This window comes from Eurosta solidaginis, chromosome 2 (genome assembly GCF_040869045.1).
Source record: "Eurosta solidaginis isolate ZX-2024a chromosome 2, ASM4086904v1, whole genome shotgun sequence".
In the NCBI taxonomy this organism is placed as follows: domain Eukaryota; kingdom Metazoa; phylum Arthropoda; class Insecta; order Diptera; family Tephritidae; genus Eurosta; species Eurosta solidaginis.
Genome location: NC_090320.1, coordinates 2,700,415 through 2,720,076, shown reverse-complemented (window position 1 = coordinate 2,720,076; position 19,662 = coordinate 2,700,415). Strand labels below are relative to the sequence as shown.

Here is a 19,662-nt window from a genome sequence, read left to right as displayed (position 1 = left end):
AAAAGAAAGGAAATAAAAAGAAAATTAAAAGAAAGGAAAGGAAAATAAAGAAAAGGTAAGGAAAGGAAACGAAATGAAAGGAAAGGAAAGGAAAGGAAAGCAAAGAAAACAAGTAAGGAAGGTTAAGTTCGGGTGTAACCGAACATTACATACTCAGTTGAGAGCTATGGTGACAACATAAGGGAAAATAACCATGTAGGAAAATGAACCGAGGGAAACCCTGGAATGTGTTTGTATGACATGTGTGTCAAATGAAAGGCATTAAAGAGTATTTTATGAGGGAGTGGGCCATAGTTCTATAGGTGGACGCCATTTAGGAATATAGCCATAAAGGTGGATCAGGGTTGACTCTAGAATGCGTTTGTACGTTATGGGTATCAAATGAAAGGTGTTAATGAGTATTTTAAAAGGGAGTAATCCTTAGTTCCATAGGTGGACGCCGTCTCGAGATATCGCCACAAAGGTGGATCAGGGGTGACCCTAGAATTTGTTTGTACAATATGGGCATCAAACGAATGTTGTTAATGAGTATTTTAAAAGGGAGTGGGCCTTAGTTCTATAGGTGGATGCCGTTTCGAAATATCGCCATAAAGGTGGACCAGTGGTGACTCTAGAATGTGTTTGTACGATATGGGTATCAAATTAAAGGTATAAATGAGGGTTTTAAAAGGGAGTGGTGGTTGTTGTATACGTTGTCGCCTTTTCGAGATATAGCCATAAAGGTGGGCCAGGGGTGACTCTAGAATGCGTTTGTACGATATGGGTATCAAATGAAAGGTGTTAATGGGTATTTTAAAAGGGAGTAATCCTTAGTTCCATAGGTGGACGCCGTTTCGAGATATCGCCATAAAGGTGGACCAGGGGTGACCCTAGAATTTCTTTGTACAATATGGGTATCAAAAGAAAGGTGTTAATGAGTATTTTAAAAGTAAGTAATCCTTAGTTCCATAGGTGGACGCCGTTTCGAGAAATCGCCATAAAGGTGGGACAGGGGTGACTCTAGAATTCGTTTGTGCAATATGGGTATCAAACGAAAGGAGTTAATGAGTATTTTAAAAGGGAGTGGGCCTTAGTTCTATAGGTGGACGCCTTTTCGAGGTATCGCAATAAAGGTGGACCAGGGGTGACTCTAGACTTTGTTTGTACGATATGGGTATCAAATGAAAGGTGCTAATGAGTATTTTTAAAAGGGAGTGGGCCTTCGTTCTATAGGTGTTCGCCTTTTCGAGATATCGCCATAAAGGTGGACCAGGGGTGACTTTAGAATATGTTTGTACGATATGGGTATCAAATGAAAGGTGTTAATCAGTATTTTAAAAGGGCGTGGGGCTTAGTTCTATAGGTGGCCGCCTTTTCGAGATATCGCCATAAAGGTGAAACAGGGGTGACTCTAGAATGAGTTTGTATGATATGGATATCAAATTAAAGGTATTAATGAGAGTTTTAAAAGGGAGTGGTGTGAAGGCGTTTTCCAGAAATCGACCAAAACGTGGACCAGAGTGACCCAGAACATCATCTGTTGGATACCGTTAATTTATTTATATATGTAATACCTGCCAAGATTTTAAGGGTTTTTTATTTCGCCCTGCAGAACTTTTTCATTTTCTTCTACTTAATATGGTAGGTGTTACAACCATTTTATAAAGTTTTTTCTAAAGTTATATTTCGCGTCAATAAAACAATCCAATTACCTTACCATGTTTCATCCCTTTTTTCGTGTTTGGTATAGAATTATGGCATTTTTTTCATTTTTCGTAATTTTCGATATCGAAAAAGTGGGCGTGGTCATAGTCGGATTTCGTTCGTTTTTCATACCAAGATAAAGTGAGTTCAAGTAAGCACGTGAACTAAGTTCATTAAAGATATGTCGATTTTTGCTCAAGTTATCGTGTTAACGGCCATGCGGAAGGACAGACGGACGACTGTGTATAAAAACTGGGTGTGGCATCAACAGATTTCGCCCATTTTCACAGAAAACAGTTATCGTCATAAAATCTATGCCCCTACCAAATTTCAAAAGGATTGGTTAATTTTTGTCCGACTTATGGCGTTAAAAGTATCCTAGACAAATTAAATGAAAAAGGGCGGAGCCACGCCTATTTTGAAAATTTGTTTTATTTTTGTATTTTGTTGCACCATATCATTACTGGAATTGAATTTTGACATAATTTACTTATATACTGTAAAGATATTAAATTTTTTGCTAAAATTTGACTTTCAAAAAAAATTTTTTTTAAAAGTGGGCGTGGTCCTTCTCCGATTTTGCTAATTTTTATTAAGCGTACATATAGTAATAGGAGTAACGTTCCTGCCAAATTTCATCATGATATCTTCAACAACTGCCAAATTACAGCTTGCAGAACTTCTAAATTACCTTCTTTTAAAAGTGGGCGGTGCCACGCCCATTGTCCAAAATTTTACTAATTTTCTATTCTGCGTCATAATTTCAACTCATCTACCAAGTTTCGTCGCTTTAGCTGTCTTTTGTAATGCATTATCGCACTTTTTCGGTTTTTCGAAATTTTCGATATCGAAAAAGTGGGCGTGGTTATAGTCCGATATCGTTCATTTTAAATAGCGATCTGAGATGAGTACTCAGGAACCTACATACCAAATTTCATCAAGATACCTCAAAATTTACTCAAGTTATCGTGTTAACGGACGGACGGACGGACGGACATGGCTCAATCAAATTTTTTTTCGATCCTGATTATTTTGATATATGGAAGTCTATATCTATCTCGATTCCTTTATATATGTTCAACCAACCGTTATCCAATCAAACTTAATATACTCTGTGAGCTCTGCTCAACTGAGTATAAAAACAAGGGAACGGAAAATAAAAGAATAGAATGGAAAAGAAAGGAAAGCAAAGAAAAGAAAAGAAATAGACTTTATGCATGATCAGCTATGTATTTTTGTTTAATTTTTATTGTGTACAAAGCAACTCCTCGGCCATGCTCACGATTCAGCATAGTACACAAAAAGCAAGTACACACACACAGTGTGTCTATAGTATGAATAAGTGCATGTGTAGTGGTGTGATTTTAATGTTAAATTTTTTATATTAAAATAATTTTTCATTTTTTTTTTATTTACGGATAACAGTGCAGCTCGAAATTTCCTATCAATACATATATAATTTGTATACCTCAGAATTATAGTTTACCAGAAAAAGGTTCCACATTTTTTCATCTTGTCTATTTATATATAAGATAACTTCATTTATTTCACAAACGTCGTTGGAATTGAACAAAATGTTCAATTTTAAACAAGCGCAGCATTGAAGGGAAGAAGAAATTGACTTCATTTAAAAGACGACTGTGTACCAACTTTTTTGCATGCAATATTGCACAAACAATTGTTTGCGAAATCGATCAATTTTTATTAAAAACTAATTAAAGTATTCACTTCAGCTCATTATAAACTTATCTGCCTAAAAATAATTCGTGTCCAGTGTATTTTTTTTTTGTAAACTGTGTTGAAAATATACCCATGTAAGCAGATATGCTGATAACCAAGGTCTCGTGAATACAACATATAATTGATTTAAATGCATACTCAAAATATTCAGATAGTTCCCATACAGAAATGTTAAGTTTTATAGAAAAGGGTCAAATAAACGTGTAGTTCTCCTTAGCTTCTACACGCTAAATATATTCCCTTTTAACATTGGCATGACATTAGAGGTGGCGTCCTGCCTCACTCAGCAAACTAAGGACATTGAGAAATATCACACCCTTGCCCTTACCATAACGGAATTCTGCGACACACTACAGACACTGCAGGGTACACATTTTATCAACATCTCCAACATTTTAAACTAAATGCCTTGGAAAATGTCCAAGGAAGAAGCATTATAGAGATAACGGGCATGGTAATATGGCATGAGAAAGTACTTGTCGCATTGGGTATCTTGCCAACAACAGGGAAATAGTGGGATCATTTTTTACGAATTTTGCAAAGAGTCGTAAGAGTTGATTATGATAGTTAAAGAATTAACGTCATCTATTATTATTACCTATAAAATTTCAAAAATGTTCAAGAAAAATGATCGTACAAATATTTTTGATTTCCACTGTATAAAGACTCACACGACCATCGCCTGATATAATCTCTATCTGCGCTTGATGAAAGGTCTCTAGACGAGTAACGTCAATTGTGATGAAATGTACAACGAAAGTACTAAAATATCAAAAGCACTAATTGCACTGACTGACGAGCAATCTTCGCGTGTGCAATTGCAATATACAGAGTCATGAGATATTTACAAAATCAATGAAATATCAGCATCTTGAAGTGCAGCAAACAGTAAATTTTATAATTACTTAAGCAATTCAAAATTTGTTGGATTTTTGCAAAATGTTTATGCGCTATTATTGTTTTATAGTACACAAGTGTAGATTTCTTTGTAAATATTTATTTTTAGAAAAGTGCATACTTGAAATTCAATTTAATGAATTCAAAAATAATAACCTTTAAGCTATCTGTAAATAAAAAATACAAAGCAAATGTTGATTATTGTTATTTTCTCGAAAACATCCTTGTTAACGTACTTTTTAAAGCAAATAGATAGAGAATTTGAATTTTTTTCTTTTTTGTACAACTAAGACTAATAGGTCTTTTATATGTACATCAGCAAATGGATATTGTCTTATTCTAACAATAGTTGGAAAAGTAATAATAATAATAAAACATAATAATAACAAATTTATATAAAAAATGCAACGCTTAATACTAATAAAATAGAATTTAATAATGAAAATAGGAAATAAAACAGATAGTAGGCGAAGTTTTGAAAATTGGAGACGAGAGAAAGGAAAAAGGAAAATATTGGCAGTAAGTGGTATGTAGTCAGAAGGCAAGATCACAAAAAATATCTGTATATTTCCGTTTTAAAGTTATGTCTATTCAAAGGAGCTTTAACATTTTCTAGAATCATGTTCCACATTTTGATAGCGCTAATGAAAAACATTCGGCTGGATGTTAGTGTACTGTGTCTGGGAATTACCAAGGTATTGAGTCTCTGAGATCTGGTTAGTTGAAGCTTGTCATACAGATATTTATGGGTTTTCCACTCTAACAGCTTGTACACGAAAATGCAGTTTCTTGCGGCCAAATATTGCATAATGCTACAGCCCAGAATTTTGTCACGCCATGGTGATATATAACTATAACGACTTATGCCATAAATATACCTCGTCACATTATTGAAGGCTGCGTTCACCTTGTTAACAGATTGTGAGTCAAGTTTGCTATAGACTATTTCTGCATATGTAAAATGGGGTACAATTAATTGGAGGGCGAGTTTTCGGCGTGTTTCCTGTGGGGTAAACGATGCAGAGAATCTTAACCTATGCAGAATTACATAGACATTGCTAATTAATTTATTGATATGGTCACAGCAGCTAAGCTTATTATTTATTATAAACCCGAGGTTCCTTATTTTATCAGTGATCACAATGGTAGATGTACCAATGCACACAGGCGGAATGTCGCTTGGATTTATATCGCTTTTAGAAATATGCATGATACACGATTTTCCTGCGTTCAAACATAAATCATTCTTCCGCGCCCAGGACAACACAGCAGACAAACACTATTCACTTTATAGCATAGATCTTCCACAAGACCATTACGATCAGAAAGGTATAATTGAATATCATCAGCATACGCATGAACACTAACGAATTGACATACAGAAAAAACGTCATTAACAAATATACTGAACAAAAGCGGGCCAAGGATAGATGCCTGCGGGACACCTGCCTTAATAGCCTTAAACTCTGATTATGTATTCTCACTTTTCACTCTTTGAAATGTTCCAGTAAGATAACTAAACATGAGTTTCCTGGAGCATTCAGAGAACCCATAAAATCTCCTGAGTTTCCAACATAACAGGACATGGTTTACTGAGTCAAAAGCTTTAGAGAAGTCTAGGAGGCAGAGAATAGTTAGATCTCCAACGTCGCAATGCATTCTAATATCATCTAAAATTTTTACCATAGCAGTAGCACAGCTGTGATTTGGCCTAAATCCAGACTACAATGGAGAAAGCAAGTTATTATAAGCTTTTATTTACTTTCACTTGGCTGTTGTCTGTAATCAAATCTTGCGGTGTCCGATTGAGCTGAAAGTTTGCACACATGTATAACTCTGATGACAATGCAATATTACTTTGCGAGAATTCGATAAATTAATCGATAGCAGAGTTATCGATAAAGATTTGTATTCACAAGGGAATAAAAGCCTAAGTCCTCAAGAACGCAGGTAACTTCGGCTTGTTTGTGTATGCAACAAACGTAGAAGTTAAGCTGTTATCTCTAAATGTTGCATACTTTTTGTTGCATACTTTTCTGCGCTCTTGATTTTGTTTTACAGATTTTTGGCGATGGAACAGAGCAGAGATCTGCAATCAGTAGTTGTAAACTGAACGCGACATAGGCAAAGTCACAATAAAATATGATTTTAAATTAGTTAACACTCGAATAGAAGAACTTGACTGTTCCAAGTTGATTTCGAAGAAACCTTGTAATGTTGATGCATTGAAAGAAATGGACAGGATGAGAAACGTTACAAATAACTAAGTGAAGATTACATAACTAATTTAAGCAATATTTTACCCTACTAAAAATTAAAAAAAAATCATATTTAAATTTAATTTAAGGAAAAAGCTTTTCTAAAAACTAGCTTCTATTACTTGTTAATAAAACGAATTAAAAACTAAAAAATAAAATTAAAGAAAAACAAACTTTTTTAAAAATAAGCTTTTTTTATCTTCTTCTAATATATAAAATTCTTCTGTCACGGTTTTAGAGGCTGAACTCCTCCGAAACGGCTGAACTGATTCTCATAAAATTTTGTGAGCATATTGGGTAGGTCTGAGAATCGGCCAACGTCTACCTTTTTTTTCGCTACGTATCTAGGGTCTTGAGATCAAAACGTGGACCGAGGTACCCCTAGAATGTGTTTATACAATATGGATATCAAATGTAAGCTGTTGATGAGTGTTATAGTACAGGATAATTTGCATACCCCTGGGTGACTAGGGTCTCGAGATATAGGCCAAAACGTGGACCCGGATACCCCTAGAATGTGTTTATACAATATGGATGTCAAATGAAAGATGTTGATGAGTGCTATAGTACAGGATAATTTTCATACAACTGGGAGCCTAGGGTCTCGAGATATAGCCCAAAACGTGGACCCGGGTACCCCTAGAATGTGTTTATACAATATCGATATCAAAAGAAAGCTGTTTATGAGTGCTATAGTATAGGATAATTTTCATACAACTGGGAGTATAGGGTCTCGAGATATAGCCCATAACGTGGACCCGGGTACCCCTAGAATGTGTTTATACAATATGGACGTCAAATGAAAGCTATTGATGAGTGCTATAGTACAGGATAATTTTCATACAACTGGGATGCTGTGGTCTCGAGATATAGCCCATAACGTGGACCCGGGTACCCCTAGAATGTGTTTATACAATATGGATATCAAATGAAAGCTGTTGATGATTTCTATAGTACAGGATAATTTTCATACAACTGGGAGGCTAGGGCCTCGATATATAGACCAAAACGTGGACCCGGATACACCTAGAATGTGTTTTTATATTATGGGTATCAAATTGAGGCTGCTGATGTGTGCTATAATACAGAGTAAGTTTTACACCGCTGAGTGACTAAGGTCTCGAGATAAAGCCCAAGACATGGACCCGGATACCCCTAGAATGTGCGTGTATTATGGATATCAAATGAAAACTGTTGCTGAGAGCTTTAAAGTTCATTGTGATATTCGATTTAGTCGCATCAACCTGGCAAAACTGATAAATATGCATGCGAAGCCGAAATAAAGACAAGAATTAATAATACCCACATACCTATTTACATACGTCCTATTCGATTTGCCTGAAATTTCGTATATAAATTTACCTATATTAGTATTTACGATGCTTTTTTCTGGGAAGCGTACCAAAGACGGCCTGGGACTGGGATTAGGACTGGGACTGAGACTGAGACTCGGAGTGGGACTGGGACTGAGACTCGCTGTGGGACTGGAACAAAATACATACCACCCTCTGGGACTGGCAATAAGAGATGAAGAAGAAGGAGAAACACTTGAGAGAAGAGAAAAAAGAGAAGGAGACTGAGAAAGAGATAGAATGAGACGAAGATGGAGATGAAGCGAAAAATACGGAGGGAGGGGTGAATAAAAAGATTAGGGAAAAGTGTAGAGGGGTAGGGCACAGTTAGACGGAAAAAGCTTATTAAAATGTATGCAGATAGGCCAAATTTAGGGCAGAACAACGTCTGCCGGGTCTGCTAGTTGGTTAATAAAATCAACTAAAAAGTAAAAAATAAATTTACTGTAAAGAAACATATAACTTTAAAAGTTCATTGTAACCTTTAACGATAATTACTTTTTCGTCTGCGACAAAAAAATTCCATATTGTACTAATTATTATATATTTTTAACATTAAAACTTTACACCTAAATTATTAAATCTTACAGTTTATATCACAGTCCTAATTGTACTAATAAAAGCGTGTTACATTGTGATATCAAGAACAATTAGAACTGTGATATAAACTGTAAGATTTAATAATTTAGGAGTAAAGTTTAAATGTTAAAAATATATAATTATGTACAATATGGAATTTTTTTGTCGCAGACGAAAAAGTAATTATCGTTAAAGGTTACAATGAACTTTTAAAGTTATATGTTTTTTTACAGTAAATTTATTTTTTACTTTTGAGTTAATTTTATATACCAATAATAAAAGCTTATTTTTAAAAAAGTTTTTTTTCTTAAATTTTATTTTTTTGAATGTGCTCTGTTTGGCCATCAGATTTTCGCATACCTTAGAAAAAGCTGGCGGAATACTTATTGGTCTATAATTACAAAGGATGGACGCATGGGGGTTTTTTTGCAATAGGCAAAATAATTTATTTTTTCCAGGCTTCTGGAAAGCAGGCAGTTGTGAAACAATGATTAATTGTATGAGTTAATACGGCAACACAATTTTGACAAATTTCAATTATATACCATCATTTCCAACAGCCTCAGACTTAATTTCCAATACAGCCCTTTGTACATAATGTTCACTAACAGAAAAAAACTCAACGAATTCTAGATTAACATTGTTCGCAGATATTTCATCAGCAATAGTAATATTGATGGAGTTTACCGAACAAGAAAAGAACTCATTAAGGACATTCGGGTAAATTTCACACTGCTGGTTATTTTTTCCATAGACATGCAGTTTCTTTAGGTTGTGCCATAGTTTTCTAGACGGGAGAGCAGGATTTAGTATTTGTTAACAATACCAGTTTTTTGCTTGCCTAATCACAGTTGTTGCTGTATTTCGTGCAATTTTATACTCATGCCACGCTGCTCTCGTATTCGATCTTCTCCACTTGGCATGTAATTTATTAGGTTTACGAATCACAGCGCTTACTTTTATATTAAATCAAGGACAAGATTTATTAATAATGTTAGTAGTGCGGAGGGGGACGTGTTGATCGAAAAGGGCAATCAAATTATTATTAAGGAATTCAAGTTTTTCATCTACCGACTCGTAGTTCCAACATTCATTCCAACAAATAGCATTACAATCAGAAAACAGTGAACTGGTGTCTACAGAACGGAAGTCACGGTACGAGAATGCAACACCACTAAGGGGACGTTCAAACACTACATCGAAAATACAAAAAGCAAATCATGGTCTGATATAAAGAATAATTGGTAAAATTTTAATATATGGGTCAAGTCAGAGGAAACAAAATAATCTAAAAGGCTCGGTCAAGCATTTCTCACATATCTAGTAGGAGTTTCATTGTTTGCTATAGTTAGGCCTGCTGCTGAGATTTTGTCACGCAGTTTGACACTAATGGAATCATTGACAAGTATATTGACACTGAGGTCACCACATATAAGTTAGTTAGTAACATAAACAGCTAGTTCAGAAAAGAAACCATCTAACAACTGACATTTATTCAGATTATACACACAAGTACTTTGGCTAAACCGTCCGAGACCTCTGCAACTATATACTCTGTACCGCAACTTTCAGATTTAGAAAGAAGTTTGATTTTGAGCGATTTCTTGCAGTATAACATTACAGTTATTGATACAATACTGCAAATCACTGATGTGTTCACCAAACCAGGTCTCAGAGATACAGATAATACTATTGAAGACTGATCACAAATGTATCTAACATAGTCCATTTTATCAGCGCTCAGGCTGCGTGCATTAAAATGAACCACGTTAAGACCAGTTAATCGAAATCAATGAAAATTTTCTTTTGACTTGACATTCTTCTGCACGGCGAATTGGTTGAATTCGCTTTGCCACCACCTGGTATGGATTCGCTGCTCAGATAAAACGTCAAAAACATCTATCAGCAGCTTTCTCAATACGGTTTCAGGTGTTCGTTCGGAAAAGAGACGGGGAAGGGGCGATTCGAGTGAGTGAAAAGAGAAGCATTGACGAAATTGTCGGCACGGCATAAAAATTGTTAGTTCAATGTTTATGTTTATGTATGTTTATAATAATTACTTTTTAATGTTAGTACATTTTTGTAAGTTTCTTTCTGCCTCAATTTTTACACTTTTATTCTCTTCTTCTACTCTCTTCATTTATTGGGAGTTACATAAAATGCCGGATTTTTGTTATCAGGTTCTCTTCTACTTGCTTTTCTGTGATTTAAATTCTCAATATATTTTTTGTTCTTGCCATTATTCTTCTTCCTTTCATTTTATATGCAAGCAGTCATAGTACGTCTAAAATCAGCTTTATATTACCAGATGATTTGGATAAATTCATGTTAAATGATTACCAGAATGTGCCCAAGGAAAGAACAAACAAAAACAAGAATAATAAACAATAGCATATGCAATGTAAATTTGCCAAAACTACATATAAAATGAAAGAAAGAAGAATAATGGCAAGAACAAAAAACATATTGAGAATTTAAATCACAGAAAAGCAAGTATAAGAGAACCTGATAACAAAAATCCGGCATTTTATGTAACTCCCAACAAATGAAGAGAGTAGAAGAAGAGAATAAAAGTGTAAAAATTGAGGCAGAAAGAAACTTCCAAAAATGTACTAACATTAAAAAGTAATTATTATAAACATACATAAACATAAACATTGAACTAACAATTTTTATGCCGTGCCGACAATTTCGTCAATGCTTCTCTTTTCACTCACTCGAATCGCCCCTTCCCCGTCCCTTTTCCGAACGAACACCTGAAACCGTATTGAGAAAGCTGCTGATAGATGTTTTTGACGTTTTACCTGAGCAGTAAGGCGAATCCATACCAGGTGGTGGCAAAGCGAATTCAACCAATTCGCCGTGCAGAAGAATATCAAGTCAAAAGAAAATTTTCATTGATTTCGATTAACTGACATATTGTTTTACAAGGCTTTGTATGGAAAATTATCAAGAAGAAGCTGTTGGGATAACACCACCTCTTCGCCTTGGCTGAGCAGCATAATGCATGATCTCACGGTTCGCTTTAGAGAGACTTTCATGTATGTGGATGTGTGCAGTACTATCGACAGCAATATCATTTAATGTGAGAGCTCTTTTCTTTGCTTTACAGTACTTAGCTACTGACTTGAATAGTCTACTGCGTGCATATTTGGAGTGAAGTTTTACAACAATAGTAGGTGAGGTTGTCGAATTTTTGCCTGCTGCGTCTCATGTTGCACAACATTACATATATCAGAAAAGATCTCTAGTTCTCTAGATCTCTAGATTTAGAAAAAAAAACTATTTACTGCGATTGTTTTTATAACAGTGCCTCACTAGAGCCGTTAAACTATGGCAAACGCCTAAAAATAGACTAAAACTTGCTGTCACAGTGTCATAGCAAACATTACAATGAAATGCAGTTGGGAAGCCCAAACTATGATGATGTGCCAAAAATGTGCAGGCAAAAGTGCAATCGAAATTTAATAGTCCATCTGGATGATAGCAACGCATTTGCAAAATTGATAATTCCCCCTCTTGCACTGCTAGAAAGTTAAGTAAAAGAAAAAAGTAGAAATGATTTACATAACATACTTATGGGGATTTTTGATATCGCTGGTTATTAAGATGAACTTTACAACTTCAATAAATGCGTTTTATTGTAAAGATGGGCACTTCACACAGTCAAACATTACCAGAAAAATTTGAAGAGGCACAATAACCTTATCACCATCTTTCTACCATAAGCTCATGGCAGCCCCAGTTATTACATGCCAACGAGTTCGATTGGTTGTTGCACATATTGGTACACTGAATGTCATGATTCGATATGATAACGTAGATTCTTCTAGAATTTAGATCATATAAAGCTTACACATTTAGATGGCTTGTGTCGCTTTAGATTAATTGGATTGGTTGGTTGATATGACAAGTCATATGGAGTCAAAACGCTGCAGCGTAAAATGGGATCTTCAATACCAAAGGTATTGCTTTCAGCACAACATTATTAAAGACTCCCTCCATGTGCAAGAATGCAGCCAGGGTTAGCTGACTTTTCTCTAGGAGCGAGTCCAGCTAGTGAACCACTTTATGCAGCGAAGTCTCGGTTGAGCGGTCCCTGAGACAGGCCTATTAGGTCTAGAATTTTTGACCCTTAAAGGATCATGTCGAATAAAGTTCTTTAAGAATTATCACCACCAGAACATCACCGGCGAGCTGGTTTTTATAGCATCGCTGAAAAAATCCATACATAACTGGGAATTTATATGATGATTCACTTATTACTAGCCATTCAATCTAATTTTTAAGCTCATCCAAAGCCGAAATGATTGTTTAAATTATATATGCGATCATTATCTTTTTAAGTTGTTGGTGTTGTTAAGAAAGTCCATCCCCTTACATCACATGACAGCAAAATCTTACGTAAATTAAATATGACTGCATGTAACATATGTACATATGTAAGTAAATATGCATGTTCCTAATACCTTTCATTGTTTATCAACTCATTAACAATGAAATAAGCCATACTTCAATAATACTTCAATTGTTTGTATTGTAACTTGAAAGCAAGCAGCTCCGTCTTTTTTCAAAATCACGACAGATCACAGCACCTGAAGCCAATAAACTCCAACAATTTTCATTTTGTATATGCGACAAGTGGCGTGAAAATGCAAATAAATCATAAATTCAAAAAAAGCTAAATCATCAAACAAACAGAGAAACAAGATTACACAAAATAGTATGTGCACAGATAAATATTAATATACAAAAATATTTAAATTTCCATTCTCTTTCCCGCATTTTTTTTAGTTGAAGACAATTTATTTTTTATTTTTTTGTTGTTATATATAATTGTTAGACTCGCTAAAGTTTCACTTTACCATTTACATCCACGGGTAACTTTAATTACTATAATTACATGAAATCTCTTAACACCGTTGCTGGAGTGATTTTGGTTAATACAACCTGAGCATTCATATCGTTGTAACTTTATGTAAAGAAAAAAGTTACTTTGAACAGAGACGTAAATTTATAGAGAATAACCAACGACGGACAGGAACAGAAATTGTCAAACTTACCGCGGTGTTTTCGTTAAAATTTCACAAAAAAAGTTATTGAAACCGTTAAAAAATATTTAAGTTGTGTTTATTATATCAAAATAATATTTTCCTAGCGTTGGAGTTGACGAATTTCATGCCACATTTCCCCAATGGTGAATTACCTACGCACGATTTGATGCTTTACTGCTTCCCACTATTCGTGCTGTTGGCGGTTCTCTTTCTACTACGTTTTGTCAATCCTTATTCTATACTACTTTTTGTTTATACATATATGTATGTACTTACAGTAGCGAATAGGCAAATATCAGTATCAATTTTAACCAAATTTCGTCAATTAAGATCCGATTTTTTTAATTTTCGATAAGATAAGAAAACCTGATATGAATTTTGTAAATGAAACTATGCAAATCAATCTCATAAACCTTTTCGAAAAATTTCGGAAATTTGGTAATGTTTACGAAATTTTCGAACTTTTTGTTTATAGTTTTTGTAATTTTTTTAAGCAGTTTTGTAGCCCAATCAATTTTAGTCTGATAAAGTACAAGTTATAATTCTCTCAAAATTCGCATTGATTTCCAACAATTTTTCCCGAAGGATGTTTTAAATTTTCTTCTATATAAAGCACGTATAGCTCTACTTTACGGTGCAGTGAAAGACCTCCCAAATGCAATAACTGCCAACAAAAAAATGAAATATTTCCCAAATATTTTCCATACAAATTGGGACTTATTTCATAATTTTTGCTGGTAATTATTTCATAATGAAATAACTCCCAAATGAAATAATCCCTAATAAAATTTCTTTGGGAAATAACTCCCAAATGAAATAATCCCCAATAAAATTTCTTTGGGAGTTATTTCATAATTTTTTGATTTTATCAAACTTTGACGTTCTTCTAACAGTTTCTATGGGTCGGCTATACATTAAGGGACCAATTGGTTTTATTCGTAAACCAAAGGGGTTTGAACTTTGAAATTTTGCACATAGGTTCTCAGGGAGTTCCCCAACGAGAATCAGTAAGTAATTTTTAATTTAATTTAATTGGCCACCGTGGTGTGATGGTAGCGTGCTCTGCCTACCACACCGTATGCCCTCGGTTCACACCTCGGGCAAAGCAACATCAAAATTTTAGAAATAAGGTTTTTCAATTAGAAAACAATTTTTCTAAGCGGGGTCGCCCCTCGGCAGTGTTTGGCAAGCGCTCCGGGTGTATTTCTGCCATGAAAAGCTCTCAGTGAAAACTCATCTGCCTTGCAGATGCCGTTCGGAGTCGGCATAAAACATGTAGGTCCGTCCGGCCGATTTGTAGGGAAAATCAATAGGAGCACGACGCAAATTGGAAGAGAAGCTCGGCCTTAGATCTCTTCGGAGGTTATCGCGCCTTACATTTATTTTTATTTTATTAACAATTTACTAGTAATTAGTAGTTAAAGTTACCATGGTATAACTATCACTTTTTATCTACATACGAACACTCACAAGAATTTTAGACATAAGTACATTTTATAATGTTTATAAAACCACAATCAACTATTTTCATTTGTTTAAATTTGCGTATTATTGTAAAATTTAATGATTTATTTGTTTACTTTCCGCGAACAGCCATTTTATCTAATTCACTGCTTACTTGGTGGTACCAGATGCTTTAAATTGTTCCAACGAATGAAAAATTTTTAAATAGTACCAACGGGGAAAATGGACCTTTTTCATTCAACTCTATTTATTTATTTTAGAAAAAAATAGAAAATTTGGAATAAAAAATCGCGCGATGCACAGTAATTCTGCGTAGAACACCTTTCTGCATAAGCGCGGCCAAAGGCCGCCGATGCAGAAAGGTGTTCTACGCAGACTTGTTCCTTTTATATTTTACTTTTAATAAACTATGTTAATTTTATAAAAAAAAATGCGATTTTTTAAAATAAATTACGTTTACTACGACGACACTATTCAAGTTTTCTTGTAATTGTAAGTTTTACATATGTACATAATAGTTTGCTGTACTTTTCAAATCTCATTGTAACTGATTATATAGTATAAAGATACCATTTCAAATTTTGATTTGGGATTTATAAAATTTTTTTGCGACTTATTTCATTTCGGAGTTATTTAATTTTTTTTTTGGGACTTGTGGTTTCGTTATGAAATAACTGGAAAATATTTCATTTCCTTCTTTGGGAGTTATTTCATTTATTAAAGTTGGGAGTTATTTCATTTTTATTGGGACTTATTTCGTAGGGAGTTATTTCATGGGAGTTATTTCATTTGGGAGTTATTTCACTGCACCTGAAATAACTGGCAAATATTGGGAGTTATTTCATTTCCCTCTTTGGGGTTATTTCATTTATTAAAGTTGGGAGTTATTACATTTTTATTGGGACTTGTTTCATTGGGAGTTATTTCATGGGAGTTATTTCACTGCACATTACTTTACTACTTAGAGATTGTAGAACACACTACTTAACTGCGAAGACGAATTGTAGGAGAAAGACTTTTTTCCTGAATGAAATACCGATCTTTTTCAAAATACATCATCTTCGCTCGAGAAACGTATTCGTTTTCCCATAACTTTTTACAAAGCGAATATTAAAAAGGGCTAGATCCTGTTTGTTGCTTTTATTTTCGCAAGAGCTTTGTCTAATAAACAAATTAAAAAATAATTTATTAAGAGTTCCTGAAGATGATCTCAGAATGAGATCGAAATATCTACCAAATAAAAATAAAATTAAAAATACAAACATTTAAACTGTGTTTAAAATTTTTTAAACTGCCTTGAGCTCATCAAAATTTAATAAATTATAATATTTGAGGCAAAGAAAAATATTTTTAAAATGTTCAAATTAAAAAATTAAAAAACACCCCAACAAAAATTTGAGCTTCGCTTAAAATCCAAAAATTATAAGAAAACGAGTACCTTTTTTAAGTATGTCTTTCGATAATGCACATGCGAATAGGTCGATATAAATTTTCTAATATAAAATTATAATAATTACAAATTTAAAAAATTTGCGGGTATTCCATGATTTGATTCCTCTTTGGGGTCGTTGATTGCTGTCAGGGTAGTGATAATAGGGCCTCCACACGCCGTATGTACGATTGTATCAAATATTCCATCACTGTTTCAGCCATTTATGCAGATAATTTTAACCCGGATTCTTAAAATCAATATGGCTCCAGCACAGTCATCAGAAGTCTCAAAATCAAAGTTGGATTCCCCGAGATTGGAAGCCTACTGCTGACAGTATCAAAGATACTTAAATAACCAGTGAATACTTTTAGGCACATATTGTAATGTTTTAGAGGAGTTTGACAATCGTGTATCAGTAATAGCTTTTTCACAGTCAGCTGCGTTTCATGTACCATGAAATTGCGAAAGTTATTTTTTAACATTTTTAAAATTAATCTATATAAAAATATTTAAATGTAGGGATCCGATTTGAGTCCGTTGTTTTGGCAAGATACCACGCAAATAGCTCTTTGCTTTTGAAAATGGATTACAAAAATACTTTTTACTATACGAGTATATTTATTGACAAGTAGTTATCTGGAGCTAACGAGCAACCAATTATGCTAACTCCGTCGAGTCTTTGGCTTCACTTTGTTCAATCGCCGTATCATCCATCCTTTTATATATATGCATACTCAAATGTACATTAGATAACCTCAATCTTTATAAAAATCAAAAATAATCTCGATAAGATTTAGGCCGAGCTTCTCTTCCAATATTTAAAGGCTGCTTTTGAACTTTTCCTATGAATTGGAGGGTAACCTACGAATTTTCGCGGTTAAGCTTTTCACATCAGCAATAGACTCAAGGAATTTGCCAAGGGTGCCCCACTTTGAAAAAGTTGTTCTGAAAGATTTTCATGGTTGTTGTTGCATACTTTAGCACAGGCATTTCGGAACTTTTGTATTTCAGGCAATATATAAACCAATCAAGAGATCTACGATGCTTTACTTGACATTTTTCGGGAAATGGTTAAATATAAACTGGAATAGCCCAGCTAAATCTTCAGCGATTTCAACTTTTGTGGCTTTTATGGTATCACTAGCAAAAATACTTTCTGAATTTTGTATCTTAAAATAAAGTGAAACTCAAGATGTCAATGGGAAAATGCAAAAATGTGTTTGGTGATGCACCCTAATGCACATACATGAATGGTTCCGATAGATGCGTCCACTTATAATTATATTTTTGTACACTTGTCATTGTGGTGATTTATCATATTTTATTGCTCTAATAAATGTCATTGCATTATGCTGTTATTGTTTTTATTTCAAGTTTTGCGTTTTTGTTGTTGTTTATGCCGCATTGTGGTCCATTGCGTTTCACAGCCAACGATGCATTCATCAACTCCCTAGGCCACAGAATTCTGCAATCTGTCGGGCGATTGGCGCGAAATTGTAGTTTTGTGTTCTTCCTGCAAAACTCTTTATTGATTCAATAAAAATGTAAATTCGATTAAAAACCATTTCAAAAGGTTATCGGTTTCAACGAGAAAAAAAACAACGAAAAATAAGAAAAATGTATTTATGGAAACAATAAATTGTACTTAAACGATTATGTACTGCATTCCTACAATTTAAGTAAACTAGAACACGTATTAAATGACAAATTTTGCACTTTTATCAATTGAAAGTATTGTAATGGGATTTGAATTTTGATGTGATGTGATAAATTAGTCATGCGATGTTTACATCCAACCTTTTTCTTAAATATATGTACAAATGTTATGCAAATTTTTAATTTACATTCTCCGCGCATTTCGTGCAATCACTTAAGCACTTGGGCATAAACTTATTAAATTTGTAGCTTATGTTATTAATAAAACTTAAAATTTAGCTTCTGTGCCACTTTCTATTTACGTATTTCTGCAATATTTTCTTGCTTGCATGCAATTAATTGTTTTTTTTTTGTGTTTTTTAATTTATTATTGCGCACCTGATTGGCTTTTTAACACAAAGCCAACTTGCATAAATTAATTACTTATCTATTTTTACCTTTTTCTGCTCTTACTCATTTCAGGTAAGTTCATGCTGGTATGCAGCAGTGACATCACTTGGACGATGTAGATGTGGTGGAGATTCGTTGTGAACACAGTGACAACTCAGACATTACAGACTGCATGACCTCAGTCGTTGTGCCTGGCAGGGGTTTCTTGTAACAAAAAAAGTTTTAAATGCATTATTTTTATATTTCATATTTTTCTTGATATTAGTCATTGTGTCAATGCAGTAACTAACTTTACTAGAAATCATAATGGATCAATTAAGCTACGATTTTAATTACGCATTTATATTTTATTAAAAGCGGCGTCGCAATTTTCATTTCTATCATTGCTAATATTTTGTTTACTGTATGTAATTATAAACTTAATTTCTCATATTTTTTTAGTCACTCAAATGATTTCATTTTCAGTCATAGTTCCTGGATGATCAAGCTCAGGTCGACGTGAATTATATTTTACTCAGAAATCATATGGTTTCACGAGATAGATTGAGATTGGGTGGCAGCCCTTCCTAATTATATTTTGTAGCAACTGTGGAAAATGCGTTTCTTTTGATATTCATATTGGCATGCTCATTTTTTTAATTCCCAAAAAGTGGGAATCATGTAAGGACATGAAATAGCTATACCTACAAATTAAATAGGGTTGAATGTTGCGTGCTACCTAAATACACAACTTCATCCAAGGGGATAAAGACGTTTTTGAGATATTAGCAGATATACAAAGGATTAAATGTTATGAAGTTAGGTTGGACTTCTACATAGAAAAATTTCCATAACCAATTTCTTCTTAGAAAACATAACAATAGGTGGCAACACTGAAAAACTTCCTGGTGGCATTGCCAAAAATTGGCAATATTACTCGGAAATAATTATAATACGGAAAATAACCATTTCGGGAGATTGGCTTTGGCATATCATATTTAATTTAAAAAAGTTAAATTACGTGGCCATCTTGTAAAAACTTCCTAACTAGCAACATCCAAGTAGGGCAGCTTTGAATGTATTGTGCTACCCATAAAATAATATAGAAAGGCACATTTAATATAAGGTTAGGCGGCAACCCTAAGTACATTTCTTTTACGACGCAGCTTAAAATACCT

The 19,662-nt window shown here is 34.0% G+C and overlaps 1 protein-coding gene across 1 annotated transcript in view; it reads left to right on the top strand.

Moving 5' to 3' along the window:
- The window catches only part of LOC137239114 (centaurin-gamma-1A-like), a 455,958-nt gene extending 437,101 nt beyond the window's left edge, over positions 1-18,857 (top strand). The window contains exon 3 of the mRNA XM_067764054.1: positions 18,771-18,857. Coding sequence (XP_067620155.1) covers positions 18,771-18,790 — 20 coding nt within the window. The 3' untranslated portion in view covers positions 18,791-18,857. The remainder of the gene's footprint in view (positions 1-18,770) is intronic.
- The last annotated feature ends 805 nt before the right edge of the window (positions 18,858-19,662 follow it).